The following is a 22,106-nucleotide window of genomic DNA, read 5'->3' as shown; positions in this document are numbered from 1 at the left end:
AGCCATCTACAGATAGATCCATCTATCTTACTATATATAGATCTCACCATCTGCCTTTTTAAAATGGTAGGTCCACCCCTTGTCCAGATCTGCACCTAATGTCACTGAGATGGGACCCTGGGCAAAACTCAGCCCTTTGCATTAGAGATCCCCTCAGGTTTATATCACAACAGCATACAGAGCTTAAAATCTGAAGCTTCCTGTTTTCGGACCCTATCTTAAAGCAGTGTGCAGGGAACAGAAGTCATTTTGAAACCAAAAGCCCAGCTGCAAACAGTTTCTCACTGGAGTCCTCTATTGCCACCCTGGAAAAGAGAGAGGAATCCGCAAAGCTCCTGACCCCATGCTGGTAAATCAAGGACATTTCTAATGCCTTTCTATTCCTAATCTCCTCCTCCCTGCCTCCCCCTCCTCCTTCTCCCCCCACACACACACCTTCCACTGCTCACTTCATGCTTTAGTTCCTTCAGAGATCAGGGACGTCTATAAATATAAATACTCTCATATTTATGGAAGTGTTAGGATTTTAGGCCTCTCACAGCCTCCCCCCCTTCCCCGCAAAGTAGCTTGAGGGTCTGGTCAACTCAGAAACATTGGGTGTTGGCTGCAGTCACTGGGTGGTGACTGAATTGTGCCAGTGCTCCTGCTGGGACTCAAGGCTGGAGGGACCTGGCTAAAGGTCTTCTCCCCCTGCTCAGGGTCAGCCCAATTGCTGCATTTGGGGGCAGGAAAGAACTTCCCCGCCACGCTCAGATTGGTATGGGGTAGTGGGCTGGGGGGGGGTTGGTCTGCATAGACCCCTTCTTGAATCTCTTGAGTGTATCTTAACCCCTATGGGGGTGGGACGCTGCCAGCCCTTGTCTGCTTGCTTTATGTGAGTCAGGTCCAGGGGACTCGGGGTTTCTTTGGTCAATGGACCTTGGAGATGTGTGACAGGGTTGCTGTGTTGTTTTAGAATTAAATTAGACAAGCACGTGACTGGGATGATTTGGATGGGGAACCGTCCTGCCTGTAGCAGAGGGCTGGCTTAGACGTGGTCTCCTGACAGTCCTGCTGGTCTGACTTGTCAGGATTCTAATATTGGCTTCATTTTGACTATTTTTTTTTAATATTCAAAGACAAAAATAAATCTCCAATATGGCGCTAACCTGCAGGAAATGCATCAGGTTGGAGTTATCCTATCTTGGCAAAGAAACTAATATGCAACGAGTCTTATAACTTATCTCACTTTAAAGTTTATGTACATTAATATTCAGGCCACCTAGCACAATACACTCTCTTACAGGCTGGTTGGTGGTTACATTATGTTATGTTTAACATTATACACACACACACACACACACACACACACACACACACACACATATGTTTAGCATAACATTAGATAGATCGAGAGAGAGAGAGAGAGAGAGAGAGAGATTTATTTTATTTATTGGTGTGTATCATGGATGGATGGATGGATGGATGGATGGATGGATGGAGAGAAATGTGTAAATGTATAGAGAGAAATGTGTAAATGTATAGAGGGAGGAAAAGAGATCTATGAACATGGAGGGAATAAGAGATCTATAAATATATAGAGACAAAGCTATAAATAAGGATCTATAAATATATATAGAGGGAGGGGTATCTGTAAATATATAGAGGGGGATGGAAAGAGATCTTTATGTAGAGAATAAGATATCTATAAATACATAGAGAAAGAAATCTATAAATATATATAGTGATCTGTAAAAAAAATTATATATATATATAAATATATATATATATATATAAATATATATATGAGACAGAGAGAGAGATCTCTCTATATATAAAGATGTATGTAAATAGATAGATCTATAAATATATAGAGACATCTGTGAATACATATTGAAAGAGATAGATCTTTCAATATATCGAGAGATAAACAGCTTAATAGATTCATAGACTGAAAGGTTGGAAGGGACCTGGGAAGATCATCGGCTCCAGCTCTCTGCACCAGGCAGGAAAGACAGGTTGGGTCAGGTGACCCCAGCAAGATAACTGTCCGGTCTCCTTTTGAAGATTTCCAGGGTAGACGATTGCACCACTTCTGGAGGGAGCTTGTTCCACAGCCAACAGAGTCGCACTGCCAGTTCATAGTCTTGCAGTGGCCTGTTATTACCCCCAGGTCTCTTTCATTCGTAGTGCTGGTCAACACACATAAATTGATAGGGATATGCATTAATTTGCTATATCATGCATTATTATTAAAGGCCCACAATGAACTGGGCAAAAAATAGTCAAGAGATGTTGTTTCTTTAGTCCTGTAGCTATCAGAATTAAATGGACTGCTCTTTCAGGTTTATCAAGTTCAGCCTTCTTGAACAGTGCATCCAATGCTTCCCTGAACGGTAGTTCCACACCTGAACTAATGTTTTTACTTGGAGTTAGAAACGGTCTCCAAGGCTATGAAACAGGAACCATGTAAACATGAGCTGCTAATGGCAGAACTGCAGAAGAAAGGCTAGCTCTGTTAGTGAAAGATCAAGACCATGAGAAAGGAAAAGAGGGTCGTTAACACCTGTGGCGGTGAGTATGGAGAGATCTGTGTGCTCTCACTGCCTTTGTTTCCAGCTGTAGGAAGAAGTGGAATACTTGCTTTAAACAATCTGCTGTATCTCCCCTTCTCCACCCCTTCTGGGAGCGCTCCTTTATTCCTCCTTCTTCACACAATCCTAGAAAATGAGGGTTGGAAGGGACCTCAGGAGGTCATGTAGTCCAACCCCCTGCTCTAAGTAGCACCAGCCCCAACTATCTCATCCCAGCCAAGGTTTTGTCTACCCAGCTCTTCAAAACCTCTGAGGATGGAGACTCCACCACTTCTCAGGGTAGCTTGTTTCAGGACTTCACTACCTTCCTTGTGAGAGAGGTTTTTTCCCTAATATCTAACTTCAGCTTCCCTTGCTGGAACCTAAGACCATTGCTCCTTGTCCTGTCGTCTGCCCCCACTGAGGACCGTCCAGCTCCACCCCCTTTGCAACCCCCCTGTAGGGAGTTGAAGGCTGCTATTAAGTCCCCGTCTCAGTTTTCTCTTCTCCAGGTTCCCTTCCTAACCTGTAGAGAAAGTACAGTTTTGTGCTCTTAAAATGCCTTCCTTAGGATGTTGAACCCACCCCAGCTGAGCTCAGAGGACCCCTCCCCCAGACCCTGCTTTCTGTTCTTTGCACTGACTGGAAACAAACCACGTCCCTTCCTGCCCTACCAAGTGCTTTCACAGTATCGGAGTTCCCCTCTAAATGCAAAACACACCAGCTCAGCACAGCAGCCCTGTTGCAGTATCATGAGATGTCTTAGGCTCATATGAAAGACGGGTTGGAAGAGACCTCACGAGGGCACATCTACTCAAGGCAGGACTGACTCTGACTCAGCCAGCCCAAGCAAGGGTCTGTCCAACCTGCTCTCGGACACTGCCAGGGCTGGAGACTCCATCACCTCTCTGTGCAGCCCATTGCAGTGCTTGACCCCCCCACTTTCCCTCCCAGAGTCACAAATTCCCCCCTCATCTCCAACCTCAATTTCCCCTGTTGCAACGTGAAGCCATTGCTCCTAGTCCTGTCCAATATGGCCACAGGAAAAAACCCCTGGATGGCCCATCTCCATCCTCTCTGTCATTGTCCTTCAGGGATTTGAAGGCTGTGATCAAACCCCTCCTTCAGTCTTCTCCTCTCCAGAATATATAACCCTAGTTTTTTTCAGCCTTTCTTCATCAGGCTTTCTTCCCACACCCCTAATCATTGTTGTTGCTCCACACTGGACTCTTTCCAATGTGTCCACATCCTTCTTGATGTGTGGAGCCCAAAACTGGACCCAGGACTCCAGGGGTGGCCTTCGCAGTGCTGAATAGATTGGGAGAATCATTTCCCTTGATTTTGCAGGGACATCCTCTTCCTAAGGGGCCAGGATTACCTAGGGGAACTGCTTTGGGGAAATTGTTATGCCCCCCTGCAGTATAATGAAGGGCCATATTCCCACCCCAGAAGGGGCCACATCCCAGCACAGGACCCGAGAGGTCTCTGAGGGGCTCCAATATGGGGTCACCCTGATGGCTACAGAGGACCAACTCACAGAATCATAATAAATTCTAGTTCAGGGGTCGGCACCCCCCGGCATGCATGCCGAGCATGGCACACGAGGACATTTTGCTCAGCTTGCCACAGTCAGCCCTGGGGCGGGCTGCACTGCCCTGCTGTCTGTCCCAAGGTGCCTGTGCAGTTGCCACCAGCACAGAGCTGATGCCGGAGCTGTGGAGCGTGGCACAGCTGTTTGCAGCCTGTCCCCTGCCTGCTGCAGCTGCCCAGAGCCCGGGCTGGCTACAAACAGCTGCGCCGGGCTCTGGAAACCTGCCATCACCTCCGTACTGGGAGCGGGGGAAGGACCAGGGCTGCGCTGCCTCAGGCCCCCCTCCCACCACCCACTCCAACGCGCGAATGCACACATTGGTGCGGAGCTGATGCCAGAGCCCAGCACAGCTCTTAGGAGCCTCCCGGCTGCAGCTGGCCCCAGCTCGGGGGACCTGCTGCCCACCAGGAGCCCAGGCTGCTCCCAGCAGGTGGCTGGGATGCTGCAAGCCCTGGTCGGAGCAGCCCAGGCTCCAGCAGGTACCCAGAGCCGGGGTAGCTGCTGGCAGCCACAGAGCCCAGGCTGTGGGGCAGGGGCTTTGGGTTGGGGGCAAGGAGCACAAACAGGGCATCCTGCCATGTAGCTGTGGCCCTCATTTTGTTTTTCTGCCATGCTGGCACTGCAGCACCTTCCAAGGTAGGCATTGTGGTGTTTTTCAGCACTCCGGCCAAAAAGCGTTGCCTCCCCCTGTTCTAGTTTATTGGATGGGATGTAAAGTTACCAATAAAATTATAAATGCAAACTTGGAGTTATGGGTGGTACTGGTCACCTTAGTGAACACACACACACACATGCACTCATTCAAACCCATGTTGTATAGTGAGTAGTAGCTGCTGTAATGATTGTGAGAGCCCTGGTGTCAGTATATCTCCCTGTCCAAGCCCCTGGAGTCTGGTGTTGATGGTCAGCTTCCTTCAAGGTGATCTTGTCTCCAGAAGAGGGTCGCCTACCTGTCCTTCTGTCTCGGTAGGTCAGGTCCTGGGTGAGAGGGTGCCACTGAGAGTCACGCTTCGCTGCCTTTTATCCCTTTCATCTTGGCTACCCAATCCAGAGGTCGCTGTCCCATGTGGGCCTGGAGTAGTACCTGACAGCTGTTAGTCACAGGGGTCTTGCCTGCTGGTAGTGCAGTTTTGGGATCCCTTTGTGATTTTGATTAATTAACAATGGTACTGTTTAGGGTTGCAGGAACAGTCCATTGGGTAGGTGCTCCGTTCCAAGAATCAGTTCTTTAGCTCGATTAGTTTAAAATGGAGTTCCTTTGGCTCGGCTATTGTCTACTGATGACCATCATTCACTTGCATTCACACAAGGCACTGCCCAATATAACAGATTTTATCACTTTACAATTACAATTTCAATGCAGGTTTAACAATGGTCCAGGGTGTAACTTCATTCTACTGGGGGTATATTCCTTAAGGGTTTAAAAGTATAAAATATAAAATACAAAATGCCACAAAAAAGACAAGACAGTTGAACTATAAAAATGCACTGTGAGAAAAAAACAAAAATGCAATGTGAGGTAATGAGGATCAAAGGCTGCTGGGGACAGTGAGTTAGGTTAGCACCAGGATATTTACAGCTTGCTCCCCAGACATGGGAGACCCAGGAAGGCTCCAGGACAAAAAAGAAAGAAGATCAGGCTCCTTGTTGGTTTTTTTTTTTTTTTTTTTGGGGGGGGGGGGGGGGTTCTCGGTGGAGCCTGGTCGCACAAGCTACCACCAGGTCAGGCAGTCTTTGAGCTGCAGTGCTTCCTTCCATGGTGGCAATGCCCTCCCCCCAGGGCTGCGTGGGGGCAGCCCCAGCTTGCAGGCAAGCACCCCCCAGATCCAACGGTGCATGGGGCACTGGAAGCCTGGGTGTGCTTAGGGAAGCTTGGGGTTTCCAGTGCCCCATGCAGTATCCCTACTGCCTCCTCCACATAGGGCCCTTGCACACATGAAGAATATCAGTCATTTATTATGTAGCCTGTGGATATTTTAGTTCTTTTATTTTCTTTAGTGACACTGAGCTTAATTGATATGTAGATGTAGTTTCGAGGTTTCTCTTACAGAAAGCTACTTCAGCTTTGTGTCTTGCTCTGAGCTTTGCCACACCCATGTAATGTGTGCTAGGTCTCTGCCAATACTTAGAAGGAAAAGAAATGCACAAAATGTGTGTGTGGGGAGGGGGGGGCGGGTGTTCAGCCAAGAAGGGGCGTCTATTCTCTCCATGTCCAAAAGGGAAAGGTACAAAGGGGGCTTTTTCTACAACCCCATAATGCCCCTCAGCTGCTTAGCTCACCCCCCATGATAGGGAGCCTGCATGCCTGGCCACTTTGTTCTCAGACCCCAACCTGGTTGGGAACAGGGAGGCTGGAAGCTGATCTGGGCTCTGGATCCAGTGTCACCGGGCCTCATGTGCTCTCTAGGCCTGGCAGGGGGATTTCTCCACCCAGTTCCCCCTGGAAATCCCTCCAGGTGCTTCTTGGACACCTGCTGCATCAGAGCCCCTGGAGCAGAGGCAGAGCCACAGGCCTGCGGGGTGCCCTGGGGAGCCAGCAGGTACCGCTGAGCCCTGCTTCTCAGAGGGAGGTGGAAGGAGCAAGGGGTTGTGGCCCTGCTATTCAACCACAGCCCCATGGCCTGTCCCTAACAGTCCGTCACCGGTGGTGGTGGTGGGCAGGGGGGTCCCCCTAATGTGGCCATTTTGTGTCCTGTCCCATGCAGGCCTTGGGGTACAAAATAGCCAATGGCACCAGAGCAGAACCATGGCCACCTGCCTCAGGGATCGGTTCCAGCATCTCAGGGCCAGGACAGGGCTGTGTTGGGGCATTGGGGGGATCAACTGGGGCTTATTAAACCAGCTGTGCCCATGTAGGAAGGGGAGAGGGCTCTGAGCAGGGCCAGGACACAGGCCAGGGCACGGTGGTAGGGGCTGATGCTGACCTCTGTCCAAGCCACCATTGTGGTGCAGCAGGAGTGAACGCACCTGTGGGCCAGGGATAGTACACAAGAAGCAACCGTGGACCATCTGCTGCATCAAGCCCAATCCCCTCCAACAAGAGCTCTGGGGCCAGGCAGGGTCCCACATGGGCCAGCACCGATGGTTCCCTGTGGCTCTGCCCCAGCCTGGCAAACAGCAAAGGTCCCCAGCTGCCCTGTTCCTCTGAAGGGTAAAAGGAAATAAAAATAGTTCCCAAAAGCAATGCAAGCTGGAGAGCAGCTTGTGCTGACAAAGAAAGTGCAGAATCAGGCACCCTTGCTTTGCCAGCCCTTGCGTGGAGCTGGGGAAGAGGAGCCCGGAGGCCTGGGTTCTCCCTTGGCTCTCAGGGGGTGAGGTCTGGGGAGACATAGATGAGGGTCTATGACCCCTGAGTCGTTTTCACATACTCGCTGCCTTGTAGCCAGTCTCTCCGTTCCCCCTCTCAGTGCCTGCGTCTCTATGTGCCATCACCCAGGGCAGCAATGCCAGGCAGCAATGCTGGGCATTACTGCCTCACCCCACAGCGGGCCGAGCTGGGACAGGAACTCCTTCACCCCAGCACAGAGCCCTCCCGTGGGACAGCGGAGTGGGGCTCAGGATGAGTGCAACTTTCTGGCAGGACTACCCTGGTCCAGTGGCCCCCGCAGGCCTTAGCCCCCTCTTTGCAGAGATGGGCAGAACCAGTTGTGGCATCCACTCTGGGGTGGTAGGGGAGTCACAGCCCCATCCCTGGGCTCTGACCCAGCACTTAAAGGCAGGCACCAAGCATCTCCCTTCCCCACTGCCAGCTCCTGGAGCTGCTGCCAGGCTTGTGGCGTCTGGTGTCCTTAGGAAAGCCGCAGCCCCTGGAGAACTGGGATTCTGCAGGCCAGATTCTGCTTCCTTGGACAGACAGCGCATGTGCTGCTATGGAGGAAAGCTTGGCACCGAGGCCCCAGAGTCACCAAGGTGCAACGGTCCCAGCACAAATGCATTGACCCCACAGTGTAGATTAAAGGTAACCTAGACAGCCCCTCCCTTTGTGGGCCAGAGGTCTGGGGTGGTCTTACATGCCAGAGGCTCCCAGTCACAGCACTGATGACAGAGAAAGAGGGCCTGGGGGGGCATCTGCAGATGCCCTGGGTTACTGACGTCCACAGGGCTAGCTGCTCTGAGCTGCAGGGTGCACCCTGGAGGCTGCATCCTGGCTGAGGAAGGTCAGTATTGGGTCCTGGCTGTGCTGAGCCCTTCAGAGAAGCAGGTGGGCAGTGCCTGGCTGGCCCTACACAGACCCCAGCCCCTGGGCAGCGGCTAAGTTGAGCCCTGGGACAGGCCCTGGCAACTGGTCCTAAGGCACCAGGGCCGGGCTTCTGGAAGTGAGGAAGAAGGGGTGGGGGAAAGTTCCCTCTAAGGTGTGTGCGTGCGCGGCCATGCACAACTAAAAGTGTGGCCACGCACAGCCTTTTCAACGCCGCGCACCAGTCTGGGGCAGTAGCCTGGCACGGGCTCTGCCAGCTCCGGGGAAGTGCTCTGCTCCCCCACATCAGGGCCGGGGAGTGGCACACTTCCCCAGAGGTGGTGGAGCCCGCCCCAGCCCCGCACCCCAGCCTCCATCCCTGCCTTGCCTCACCTCGGGGAGGAGCCGCTGCCTGCCTGCCCCAGTGAGGCTCCACCAGCTCCGGGACACTGCAGGACATGTCCCCTGAGGCCATGCCGGGAAGCAGAGCAGTATCCCAGAGCCAGTAGAGCCTCATTGGGGCAGGCAGCGGCTCCTCCCTGAGGTGAGGCAAAGCAGGGTTGGAGGCTGGGGTGGGGAGCTGGTGTGGGCTCCACCACCTCTGGGGAAGTGCTCCACTCCCCGGCCCTGATGTGGGGGAGTGGAGCACTTCCCTGGAGCCAGCGAAGCCTGCACCAGCCCCCGGCTTCAGCCCCCAGCTCCCAGCCCCAGCCTCTGGCCCCTCGCCCCAGGCCCCCAGCCCAGCCTCTGGCGCCCGGCCCCAGGCCCCCAGCCCCCAGCCCCCGGCCCAGCCTCTGGCCTCTGGTCCCCAGCCCCAGTATCTCAGCTCCAGCCCCCCAGCCTCCAGCTCCAGCCTCTGGCCCCCAGCTCCCAGCCCTAAGCCTCAGCCTCTCATCTCCAGCTCACAGCCCCAGCCTTCAGCCACCGCTCCAACCTCCAGCCCCTGGCCCCCAGCCACAGCCTCTGGCCCCCAGCCTCCAGCCCCCAGACCCCTTTGATAAGCGTCCCACGCTGGACCGAGGTGGCGTGCTCATGGACCAAGGTGGCACAATCACAGATCAAGGCAGCGTGCTCACGGACCGAGGTGCTGCACTCATGGACCACTACTCCTTAGAGGGAACATTGGGTGGGGGCATGTGGAGGGGGCTGTGGAGACAGAGAAGCAGGCATGATGAGTGCAGGGTGGGGGCAGGGTTGGGGGGGCAGTGTTCATTTTCCCCCACTCCTGGCAGGGGATAGGCTGCTAAAGACCACCCCAGCATGGGGCAGTGGGCTTGTCTGTCCAGACCCTGGGTGGGGTGGGCAGGGCAGGCAAATGCTCTTGCTCCTGGGGACCATGGCTGTCCTGGTAGACACCCCCAGTGAGCAGCAATGCCTGGAGCCAGGCAGTGGAAACAGGCCCTGGTGGGGGGAGGGAGGAGGGCAGTGGTCCTGCATCTCAGGCTCTGAGTGTCCTGGGCCCATCTGATTCAGTCTGGTTCAGCTCCCCCTATCTGTGACACAACTGCCCATGGTGTGTGGGCACAGCCAGAAGCTCCATCCCTGCATGCTGCCTTTGTACTGCCAGCATCCCTAGGGACTCATCTCTGGCCTCTCTGGGGCACAGGGGCCATCTAGGGAAGGAAACACCTACCAGGACTAGGACTGGTATTCCAGCAACCAGCACCCAGTGTGGGCAGCTTGGTCTGGGGTGCTTCATCCCCCAATCAGCAATGCAGTTGCAGGCGGGCGGGGGCGGGCATTGCACCAACCTGGGCCAGAGCAACCCTCAGTCCCAGTCTGGCTATGGTGTGAGCAGCCATGTCTGGGTAAGGAGCCAAATGCGGGAGTTGAAGTTCTGCATCAGGCTGGTTCTGCAGAGCAGCAGCAGGACTCCGGGCCTGGGCCAGGCTGCCCTGCCACAGCCTCCCTTAGCCAGCTGGGCCAGCAAAGCACCAGGTGAAGAAGCAACTTCTACTGGCAAGAGAAGTCTGGTCTTCATGCTAGCCCTCTCCCAGACTGGGAGACATGCCAGTAGGAAGGCTACCCACTGGTGCAGGTGATCTGTGCGCGGGGCCGGGGTGGGGTCCTGCCACCTACATGTGTGACTTGTCTCACACTCCTGACAGACCAGTCTCTGCTGCACCAGCTGTGCTGGGTAGTGCTGGCATGTGTAGGTCACCTCTGCTGCTGGGCCTGGCCAGGCTGGGGGGCTGAGTGTGGGAAGGGATTGGTAGCCGTCACTGTGCCTGGGAACACCACTATCCAAGCTGCCTGCCCAACTTGGCTTTCCTAATGAGGTCACATATGGTACCAGCCTTTGATTGCTTGAACTATCTGGGTGTTCCACACTGAACAGCAAACATCTGCAGGCCATTAAAACAAGTCTTAGATGATCACACAGATGCGAGAAGGAGGATTGAGTTTGTCCATTTCTTCTGCTTTCAACTGGACAGTGCAAGCCTGAACAGGCTTTTCCCTCTTTGCTGCCTTGGTCCAAGTCTTCTGCAGTTTTGCTAGATTGCAACATGGAGCTCTTCCCCTACTTTGTGACAGCTTTGTGGGTCAAGGAATATCTGGTCTATGTGCAAAATTGTACCCGATTGACCTGTAGGTGTGCACCTTTCCTAGTGTAAACATGGCCTCTTTTCAGTCTTCCATATATTCACTGGGAATCAGTTTAAGTGAGACTGAGAAATGAGACTTTTCATGCCAGAATAAAAGCATCCACATGAGAGTTTAGAGTGAAACCAGGTAACCCAGTTTAAATTGGTACTTTACAGATGCATCTACATGTGCACTTTACTGTGCAGTAGACTAATTTGCTGCTCAGTAAAGCATCACCGTTTACACATGGGCAGCATTTAGGCCTATGTTAGACTAATTTACTGCACTGTTGCATAGTCCCATCAGACACAAGCACTGTCCAGTGGTGGAGTAAATTACTGCACTTAAACGCATGTATAGACAGTGATGTCTAGATTAGTTTACTCCTGCTCAAACTGTGCCAATTTATTCGACCGCATTAATTGCATGTGTAGATGTGCCATCTGTTATTTCAGTCTAACATCTTGGCCAGGTACAGACATTACACTTTTACAGATGTAAGTGATCAGAAACCTGACTATACCCATAACAGAACAAGAGTTTACCACACATAGGGCATGTCTACATGTTCATTAATGCACAGTAGTTGGTGAAGATTTATTTTAGTACTTGCTTAATGAAGTACTAACTAAATGCACAGCAAATGCAGTTACTGTGTAGTAGCACTGGCAAATGCCTTTTTTGTGACACCCCACTAAGAACAGGACATCCTTTTTTGTGACACTCCTGGCGTCCTTTTTTGTGACACACCACTAATAACACTACACAGTAGCATCTTAGCACTGTTTGTGCTGTCATGTGCTACTGCACAGTTTTATTAGGTTCCTGCACGTTAAGCATCTCATGTAGATGGGCCCATAGACTAGTATAAAAATGGCGGAACATCTAGGATGCTGAAGATGGGGATGTGAGAGTGTGGAACATCACAGAATCATAGCACATGAGGGTTGGAAGGGACCACAAGAGGTCACATCTAGTCCAACCCCCTGCTCAAAGCAGGACCACCCCCAACTAGATCATCCCAGCCATGGCTTTGTCTAGCCAGGTCTCAAAAACCTCAAAGGATGGAAATTCATCACATAGAAGACAACGTACATGTAGGGAGTCAGTTGATAATGAACAACAGGAAGTTCTTCTCCATCAGTGTGGAATCAAAGCGTGGGTCTCATTGCCACCAGATGCAATGGAAGCTGACCGTGAGCCAGATTCACAAAGAGATTAGACACATTCTTGGAGGAAAGGGGCATTGGTCATTATTGAGCATGGGAGTGAGGGGCATGGCCTCTGAATCAGAACTCCCTAGACCTTAAATGCCGAAGGCTGCAAGTGAGAGAGGAGCAATGAAAAAAACCTGGTCATGCCCAGTTCACTCTCCTTTTCAGCATCCACTGTCTGCCCCTGTGGGACACAAGAGACTGGGCAAGATGGACCTATGGTCTGACCCAGTCAATGGCAGTTCCTATATTCTTAATCTCTCAATTTGTCTCTCTGGCAAACACTAAATAAGCCAATCCTGTTTGGTTGTTATTTTTTCTAGATCCTGAAAGAAGAAGATGCTGAGTGAAAACCTGGCTTGCAGCTGAGCCCAGAAGGATTTCTCAAGCAAGTCTTGTGTGTGGCTGTGAGACAGCACCCATTGGATGGTCATCAAAGATCTAGGCCTAGGACACAGAGGAGCTGTATTTTGTAGCTCAGACGTGGAGAAGCAGGGACCCCTGAGAAAGTAGGAGACTCTGAAAAGCAGCAGGGATACCTCAGGTCTGAAAGATTGCCATAGACTGAAGAAGGAGGAGGCCAGATAGGTGCTGACGGGCTGTGAGGGGAATCTGGAGCTGAGAGTCCCTGCAATCCTTGGAGATCATGGTTGAAAGAGCCCATCAAGACATTTCTCCTCAAGGTCATAGACACAACCCCAAGTCCCAGCCTCCATGTTGCCTTTTGCCATTCTTGCATGGCTGGGGGAAGTGGAAAGGACAGAGAGAGCTGAGCATTGAGAACCTGCGGGAAGTTGAGCACCAGCTGGAGTCCCAAGGGAAGATGACTTTGAGGTTAAGAAGTTGTTACAAGCTGGCCCTCGAGAAATTCCCTCAGGAGCCCCCGTGTGTGCAGGACAATGCCTGGATGGTCATTGAAACCCAGGAGACAAAGCTGATGTTTGTCTCTGGGGAAGGGGAGTGTGAGATCAAGGTATTCCATACCACAGAAAGTCCCCAGTATGAAGTGAGAGAGCCCACAAAAGACGTGTATCTGGCCAGGCTCCTCCATCAGCCTCAACAGCTGTCTATTGCAAACCTCAAGGATGTCAAGACAAGACTAGAGGCCTGCAGTTCTCTGACAAAGGAGTTGAAGATCTGTTTTGAGGAGGCCCTGAAGGAATTCCCTCAAGAACCCGAGTGTGTGAGCATCAATGCCTGCCTGCTGATCCACGGTGATGGGATGAAGCTGAGATTCATTTCAGGGGAGGGGGAATGTGAGATTACTGTGTCCACAGGGAAACCCCACTACAAAGTCAAGGAACCCACTAAAGATGTGTTCCTGGAAAGGTTGTTTTCCCGGTCCCAATGGCTGAGCAAGCAGAACCTCCAGAGAATCCACAATGGGCTGGCATCCTGGGAAGGGATAAGCACAGAGCTGAGAAGCTGTTTTGACATCTTCCAGGAGAAGTTTCCCAATGAGCCAGCATGCATCCAAGAGATTCCCACCATGAACATGAAGTGGGATGGGACAAGGCTGCAGTTCCTCTCAGATGGAGACCTCACGGTCACCATCACGTGGCAGGATGGGAAACCTACCTATGAGGTCAATACAAAGACCTGGACAATGTATCGGAAGATACTCCAGTGTAGTAAACAACCTCTGAGCACAGAGAACCTCGAGGAGGTGCGGTCAAAGGTAAGGAGTCTGCAGAAAGTGCCAAACAAGGTCAAAGATGTGCTGAACGTGGCTGTAGAGAAGTTCTCCAATGAGCCAAGGTGCCTTCGGGAGAACGCAAGGCTGGTCATGGAGTGCGATGTTGGGGAGATCGTCTTCACCTCCGGGAAAGAAGAGAACAGAGTGGATGTGTGCTTTACTGGTGGGAAGGTCTACTCTAATGTGAAGGAGACCATACAAGTGAAGATCTATAGGGCATCCCTATACATTCTCCGGAAGCTACTTCCAATTTTTTGGAGACGCGTTCAGCCATTTCTTTCATGTTGTATACCAGTCAGTAAAGTGGCTTTATAGCACTGAGGTGACCCATCCAGAGTCGGGTTCTCAGCTCCCCTTCCCTGAGCTTGAACCATCTAGGCCCCACAGTCCTCCCAGAGGTGGGCGAGAACCCAGGACTCCTGCTTCTTGGCCCTCCAGCTCTCACCCTGAAAACTCACTAGATGTGGGAAAAAACCCAGGTGTCCTGGCTCTTCAGCCCTCCTACTGTCACCTCTGAGGTCTCACAGTCATCCCATAGTGGAGAGACAACCCAGGAGTCCTTCCTGCCAACCCCTCCTTCTCTAACCCCCTCTCCCCCCTCCCCATATCCCACAGCCTTCCCAGAGATGGAAGCGAAGCCAGGGGTCCTGGCTCCCAGTACCCATATTGGAACAAAGTAGACCCTACTCCCTTCCCGGAGGTGGAAGACAGTCCAGGTGTCCTGATTCACTGTGCCTACCCCCATTGTAATCCAGTAGACCACACTGCCTTCCCCAGGCTGGGAAATGACCCAGGTATTCTGGCTCTAAATCCCCCCAACTCCTTCTTACCTGGTAGCCCCCATTACCCTGACAGAGTTAGGAGAGAACCCAGGAATCCTCCCCGCTATCCCTCCTGTTCTCAACACTTCCAGATCCCATCATCTTCTCAGAACTGGGAAGAGAACCCTGAATCGTGGCTCCTAGAGCCCCCCATTGTAATCCAGTAGACCCCAGAGCTGGGACAGAGCCCAAGTGTCCAGGATCCCATCCCCACTGTGTTCTAACCCAATGGACTCCTCTCTCCTCCCACAGCTGGGGGAGAGCCCAGGAGTCCTGCCTCTCACCCCTCCAGTTTGCACCACCCCCAGATCCCACTGTCCACTCACAGCTGGGAAGAGAACCCCAGTGTCATGACTCCCCAACCAGACCCAGCTTCCCTACATGAAAGGGGAAGCAACCAGTTACTTGACCCTCTGGGCCTGGACTCTAGGTGTTCATTTCCTCAGCCCTGCCAAAGCCAGAGCACTTGGCTCTAGGCTTGCGTTTACATGCAGTTGAGCAAGGAGATCTTTGGGAGAATTTTGGCATGAAGCCAGCTACCTAAGGGGTTTAGGCATGCCCCAGGGCTCAAAGCCAGCTGAAAAACAGGGGCTTTTTTTTGCAGCACAGATTTGGATGTTAACAACCCTCTCATCTTGATCTTCCACTATTCAAGCTATCCTTTCTTCTGCAATGTTGCTGTCTGTTGGCCATTCCTGGTGATGCCCTTCCATTTCATAGCCATGCAGGGGCTTTTTAGCTCTAGCTAAAAACCTTGACTCAGGTGCGATCCTATGAACTCAGGGGCACAAATGGCTGATAGTGTAGTATTGGAGGCGCTGTCAAGACACTCAAGAAAGCTAGATATTGTCTTACAGATCTGAATAAGAGATGTATATTTAACTATAGTTGCTACAAGACTAATGAAATATTATCTTTTACTAGTCTTGCCTAGTTTGTTGCACTATTCTTTAACTTACATATATGAATGAAGCAAGTTTTTTTTTTACTATTCTGACAATTTTTGCCTAATTTCTGGGTTTTTTAGAATGTTTTCAAGTGTATTATCTAGCAAATAAGTGCGCGTTCCAATCAAAGATATATTTGTTGTTGCTTTGATATTCAACTGATATGGTGCTTTGCATAGTAATAAAGCTTCTAGTTTCTTTTAACCGGAGGAAAAATATATTATATGTGATGTCATGTGTTATATTGTATGTGATTATGCACCATGCCATTTGCACCCTACTTTTCAAAATCCTAGATCTGCCCATGGACCTATCACTTCATCTAATTTCTTCTCAATATAATATAGGACCACTGGTGTTGTACTCAGGCAGTGCTGAGGGCGTCAGTTGACTTCCTGCAAGATTCCTGCTAATCTCTCTCCACTCTACAGGTGTGAACAACCCTCTCTCCTTTTTAATGGTCTGCCATTATTCAAACCATCCTTTCTTTTACAATGCTGCTCTCATTAGCCCTTCTTGGTACTGTCTGTGGTAAAGCCCTGCGGACTCTTTTTAGCACAAGTTCAAAACCTTAACTCAAGTGTGGCCATATTATTTTGGGTGTAGAAATGATTGACACTGAAGTGTTAGAGGTGCTGTCACGCCAAACATAAGGGCAAGTTGTGCTCATGGCGTGGGGGAGGTGATGAGCGCGGCCTGATAGCGGCGAGATCGGTGGTCCCAGCCCGTGCTGATTGGCAGGGGGCATGATTGGGGGAGGAGAGAGAAAAAAAAAGGCGGCGAGCTGTTTAAAAAAAGCGCGCGCGCCAAAAAAAGAGAGAGGACCCGTGCCATATTGGAGAGGCCTGATCACCCTCACCAGAGGTCCTGCGTCCACGAAATCCCTTCCCCCCGGACGCCCCCCATCACGACCGAATATATCATTCGAACGTGTTTAGAGCTCTCGAGTCACCAGCGAGTTTAATCTTGAAACTGCTGTAAAGGAAACCACCTATACAAAAGTGTGAGTAAAGCATTTATTTGTTACACCGCCTCCTTAATTGTTTTCTGTCAATGGGAAGAGAGATAAGAGAAGGAGAAACAAGGTCCCGTAACCCTTTCGTCCCCGGCCTGTTCGCGCAGCACTTTTCTGGGTCCAACCACCCACCGTCAGGTTGGTCATGGCGTCACGGACAGGATCCTTGAGGCAAAGGGGGAACGAAGGAGACGTTGATGAGTTAGTCAGATATTGCCCATGGGGGAACCATCACCAGCCTCCGACCATGGACGCTAATACTCTGTGGGCCCACGTGGCGTATCATCAAGCTGGACAAGACAGGAAGATAGGTGGCTATGTCTCCATCCGCCCAACCGAGGGCAGCGAGGAGCCGCTTAAAGAATGGGTCGTGTCCGGCCTCAGTCCTGCAGCCCTAGGATGCCTCCTTTCCAGCTCCGCGGTTCTTTACCACCCGCCCGACACAAAACCAGAGGCGTTACTTAGCCATGTCAAGCCCACAGGCACAGACGACCGCACTCCCGCGAAAGAGTACGCCAGGTGCATCCAGTACTTAAAGGAGGGGAGTGGCTGCGAAACCCCTCCTGATAAATTCAGATGCCCCAACCTTGATCCCAGGGGCACCAAAAATGAAATCCTAACGGCACTCAGTGAGAGTCTTGAGACCGATGGGCGGGACGCCACAGGGTGGACAGGGCAAAAGTGGAATAAGGGAAAGATGATTAATATCCTGTTTTGCTTGGTGACCACCTTACTACGACATGCGGCGAACCAAGCCAGCATAATAGATATGCTGACTAAGGTGACCGCGCAGCAGAGTACCGCACAGCCCGAGCCACCGCTTAAAGATGGCGCCGCGAAAGAAGAAGAGGGAGTGGCTGAAAAGTTCCGGGCAGGAAACCCCGATGCTAGCGAAACCCCGTCGGCCCGCCCGAGGAACCGCCTCCGTATAATACCCCGCTGGAGCTATATCCTGCCCTCCCCGCCAACGTAGGCACACCCATTCTGCATGCAAACCCTGTAGCCTTAGTGAAAACTGTCACCGATGGCATGGGAACCCGCACCCTCACTACCTTCCGCACACGCACCAGAGGGGAACTCCAAGAGTTGGTAAGAGACACCCGACTAAATCTGGGTGAAACACTGGTAATGTGGTTAGGACGATTAATATTAGAACACGGGTCAGATTTAGTAGACCCTGAGGGGTGTACTACCCTAATGCGCCAACCCGCATGGAGTGGAGGAGCGTGTAGCGACACGACTCAAATACTGCGCAACAAGGTTTAGCCAATCCCTTTGTGTGCTGCCGTGGTCCTAGCACTGCTAAACCGAGCCCACGCTTGGCATACGGATCCACCCGGTGATTCATCGCCCACACAGCTCCTGTATGAAATAGCGGGAGCCAGTTACTTAACCTGGGACGCGGGACGTTATACACTAAGCCTAACTCCACATCAAGCAAACAGTATTTGGCCGCATCGCTGGTGTAATGATCCTGGCAAGGTCCCTGTGTCTGCATCAGCAGTGGAGGCCTGCGTTGAGATTTATGGAGGTATGAATACACCCATGTTCCGCTTGTTATTACACCCACTGGTAGGGGGGCTGATAGGGAACGTTCTAAGTAGCCTGGGAAAGCTCACCACAGCGCGCAAAGCAGAACCCAAGCCCACCCCGCCAGCGGCAGTACAGGCAGTAGGAGCGTGGAAAGCACTGCCTAGTAAACCCCGAACTGATCGCTCGCCGCACGGGTGACCACCGGACCGCACACCTGAGGAACGTGCCATGTTTGGTTTTCTGATAAGCAAAAGCGGCCTGACAAAGAATCAGCTTCGTGGGTTAGGAGATGAGGGGCAAAGAGCACTGGCGCTGAACCTAGGCTTTAAGCTTAGGGGGCAGGAGCCAGATAAAGAAAAAAACGAGTAGCGGCCGTCGATACGGGCAACGACGGCCGACCCACCAATGACGAATGCCCGTACGCAACCTATAGTGTGAGCGGAACTGCAGATTCTACCCCTATCCCTACGCGCTTTTTGCTAGACACGGGAGCCCAAGTAAACATGTTCAGATCTGAAACGCCCCATGTCAAGACATCCAAAGTCATCTTTGTACAAGGGTTAAACGCCATGTCATCCGCGCCCGTGGTCAAGTTTTGGATCAACAAAAGGGTCCTGCATGGAGTCTTAGGGGGCATAAACATCTTGGGCATCCCCGCAATAAAGGCGTTGGCCTTAAAGAACGCCATATACCTAGCACTCCCATTGACTGTGGCACCAGGCGAAAAACACCAGCCAGTGCTAGTAAACCCTGCGCCCTGGCGGTATCAGCCAATCCTGACGTGCACTGACCTGCAGTCCCAGATCCGAAACCTCTTGGCTGACCTGGGCAAGTGAGGGTGCATTCAGCCGGTAAAATCCTCCACCTACTTTTCGGCCGGATGGGACATCCCCAAACCAGGCCAAACCGCGCTGGAAAAAGTTACAGAGGTTAAAGAAATGCGTCTGATCGCACCCCCCCCCCCCCCCCCCCCCGCTGGCAATCTCTTGACAATTCACGTAGGCTACACCCCGGAGCATATCTGGTTTACAGCCAGTGACGCCGAAACGGGAAAACTCGCGTACACTGGTCACCGCACACTCAAAAGCCACCAACATCGGTATGGTTGTCTAGGGAAAGTCATGCTCGCTGCTCAACTAGGAGAACACCTTGCGGCGAGCCCAGGTGTACTTGTCACACCCGGCGGCACCACACTGGAATTACTTAACCCTGGTAAAATCCACCCGGAGTATCAGGGCACAGAAAAAACTTGGAGAGCCCTAGTCTTTCATCACTGGTATCACTGGTCGGCGTGGCAAGTCGCTGATGGAGAAATGATTCCAGCTGCCGAAGAGGATGATCTCATTGTACCATAATTGTATGGGACCACATCCCCGGCGTGGATAGCTTCAGATGGTACATCCCGTGATGGCAGAGGGTATGGATATTATTGTGACCCCTGTCACGACTATGAGCTCCAAACGTCCCATCCAGGAGAGTCGGTCCAAGCATCTGAACTACGAGGCTTTCAACTAGCTCTTGAACACACCTACCGTCACCACAATGGGACGTTTCCGGTACCCATCATAGCCGTAGACTCAGAATATATATACAAGATTGTTACCGGAATGGCACAGGTTACAGAATACACAACCCTCTGGGACGATATCAAGACCACCATATTACATTTCTCTGTTTGCCCCTTAATCAAGCACACACGCTCTCACCGACCTGACACGGACCCCGTACATGCCATCATAGATCAGCTACTGGCATACCAATGACCCATGAATCAAAAGGACACACCTCAGTTACACGTCACTGACATCATAGACACCGACCCCTTTCTCACTTGGCTCCACGAGCGTTGGGGACATCTCGGAGCAAAAAGGGCGCAAGCTCGCTGGAGGGAGCATAGCAACAAAGGACCGAGCGTAGAACAATGGAAAAGAATAATCCAAGCCTGCTCTGCCTGTGCACGAGAAAAACCGGTGCACCACAAGCACCAAAAGGGCGCCTATGACCCAGTGCACTTTGCTCCAGGTAAGGTGTGGCAAGTGGACCTGCTCGGGCCACTCCCAGGAGCCAAGACACTGAACAATGGGCTAGTAATCGTAGACCTGGGAACCCGTCAAATCCTCGTCCTCCCCGCAAGGAAGACCACCGCTTCTGTAATTCAAGGATGCCTACAGCTCGCTTTGGCCCATTGGCAAGTGCCCCACATCATACACTCCGATGGAGGACCACCTTTTAACTCAAAAGGCTTAGAGCGGTTCGCGACAGAGCATAACGTTCAGTGGCATCACCATCTACCCTATCACCCACAGTCTAATGGTGTCATGGAGCACCAAATAGGACTATACAAGGAACAGTTAAGGCTAAAGGAAAACAGATCGTTCAAGAACTGGACCAAGTACAACAATGATGTACTAATTGCCATGAATGCCACTAAAGCTTTGTGGGATGAACGCATCCCGGTGCCACGTCCGCCTTGGAAGCCATGTTACTCATCCCAAGAAACAGTGTGACTAGCCATTCCCACAGCTACCAGCAAGCGCCCAACCCCACCTCCCGGTGTTGTACTTAAACCCGGCAAGTACCCGAATACCTATTTTGTTTCTCTTGAAGCAGTCTCACCCGCATGCACCATCTTGGCCCACCATAATTGGCTAAGTCGACGTAGTACAGTTTAGTATACATTACTAATGAACTCCAAGTTTTGTTTTCCAGCCCAAAACGGCATGAAGTCGCCGATGTATGACATGGTGTGAAACTCGTATTCGGGACAACTGTCGCCGTGAGTGAACCCATTGGCCACGACCCCGGCAAAAACGCCGTGCTGCAACTAGACAGGCGCGGTTGGATTCAGTACTGACTATCTGACTTATTTGCAAGTCTTGAGTGAAATTTTACACTTTTGATACCATTGTTTAGTGCCTTTTTATGTATTTGTATTAGATGTTGTATTTTGTACGTTTTAGCTTTGTATATACCCACTTACTCGCTATAGGAAAAGAAGTTCTCGAGCTTAAACATGTCCGAAATTGGCATTTGGTCAAGGGGCATGTGATAAAGAGAAGAAAAAAATGACCAAACGCCAAACATAAGAGCAAGTTGTGCTCGTGGCGTGGGGGAGGTGATGAGCGCAGCTTGATAGCCGCGAGATCGGCGGTCCCGGCCCGTGCTGATTGGCAGGGGGCGTGATCGGGGGAGGAGAGAGAAAAAAAAAGGCGACGAGCTGTTTAAAAAAAGCGCGCGCGCCAAAAAAAGAGAGAGGACCCGTGCCATATCGGAGAGGCCTGATCACCCTCACCGGAGGTCCTGCGTCCATGAAATCCCTTCCCCCCGGACGCCCCCCATCACGACCGAGTATATCATTCGAATGTGTTTAGAGCTCTCGAGTCACCAGCGAGTTTAATCTTGAAACTGCTGTAAAGGAAACCACCTATACAAAAGTGTGAGTAAAGCATTTATTTGTTACACCGCCTCCTTAATTGTTTTCTGTCAAGGGGAAGAGAGATAAGAGAAGGAGAAACAAGGTCCCGTAACCCTTTCGTCCCCGGCCTGTTCTCGCAGCACTGTTCTGGGTCCAGCCACCCACCGTCAGGTTGGTCAATATGTATTGAACTGTAATGATTACAGGACAAATAACAAAATATCTTTTCAGTATTTTGGCCTAGTGTGGTGAATTTTTTCAAACATTATATACTCTAGCAAATTAGTGTGTGCCCCAATAAATGTATCTCTGTTTTTCTTTGATTTTAAACTGACCAAAACAGGCGTAAGCCCTTAGCCTATTAGTAAAGCTTCTGGTTTCTCTTTCAATGGATAAAAATGTGTGTTGTTTTATGTGGTGATGGGCCACGCCACATTCACCTCATCCCCACCCCTACCCCGACCTTCTCAATGTCCTGGATCCACCTTTGACAATACCCATGTAGCCCTCCATCCTGTGCAGACGTATCATTCTGGTTCCAAAATTCTTTTCGTGTTGC

General features: G+C 51.5%; 1 protein-coding gene across 2 annotated transcripts; it reads left to right on the top strand.

Annotated features, from left to right (window-relative positions):
• The first annotated feature begins 267 nt into the window (after nucleotides 1-267).
• On the top strand, nucleotides 268-16,679 carry LOC132243839 (uncharacterized). 2 transcript variants are annotated; one of them, XM_059714338.1, is made up of 2 exons: nucleotides 268-349; nucleotides 12,444-16,679. In XM_059714338.1, the coding sequence occupies exon 2, from the start codon at nucleotides 12,767-12,769 to the stop codon at nucleotides 14,129-14,131; it is 1,365 nt and encodes a 454-aa protein (XP_059570321.1). In that variant the 5' UTR covers nucleotides 268-349; nucleotides 12,444-12,766; the 3' UTR covers nucleotides 14,132-16,679. The 2 variants fall into 2 exon arrangements, with proteins under 2 accessions (XP_059570321.1, XP_059570320.1); XM_059714337.1 differs by lacking the exon at nucleotides 268-349 and adding an exon at nucleotides 2,468-2,553.
• The last annotated feature ends 5,427 nt before the right edge of the window (nucleotides 16,680-22,106 follow it).

The sequence above is a fragment of the Alligator mississippiensis genome, chromosome 11 (genome assembly GCF_030867095.1).
Source record: "Alligator mississippiensis isolate rAllMis1 chromosome 11, rAllMis1, whole genome shotgun sequence".
NCBI classification, from domain to species: domain Eukaryota; kingdom Metazoa; phylum Chordata; order Crocodylia; family Alligatoridae; genus Alligator; species Alligator mississippiensis.
The sequence above is the reverse complement of the archived record's forward strand: the minus strand, read 5'-3'. Positions and strand labels throughout refer to the sequence as shown.

Bases quoted from the DNA above. Each gene is read 5' to 3' on its own strand.
- LOC132243839 (XM_059714338.1), top strand. From the start codon at position 12,767: ATGGTTGAAAGAGCCCATCAAGACATTTCTCCTCAAGGTCATAGACAC.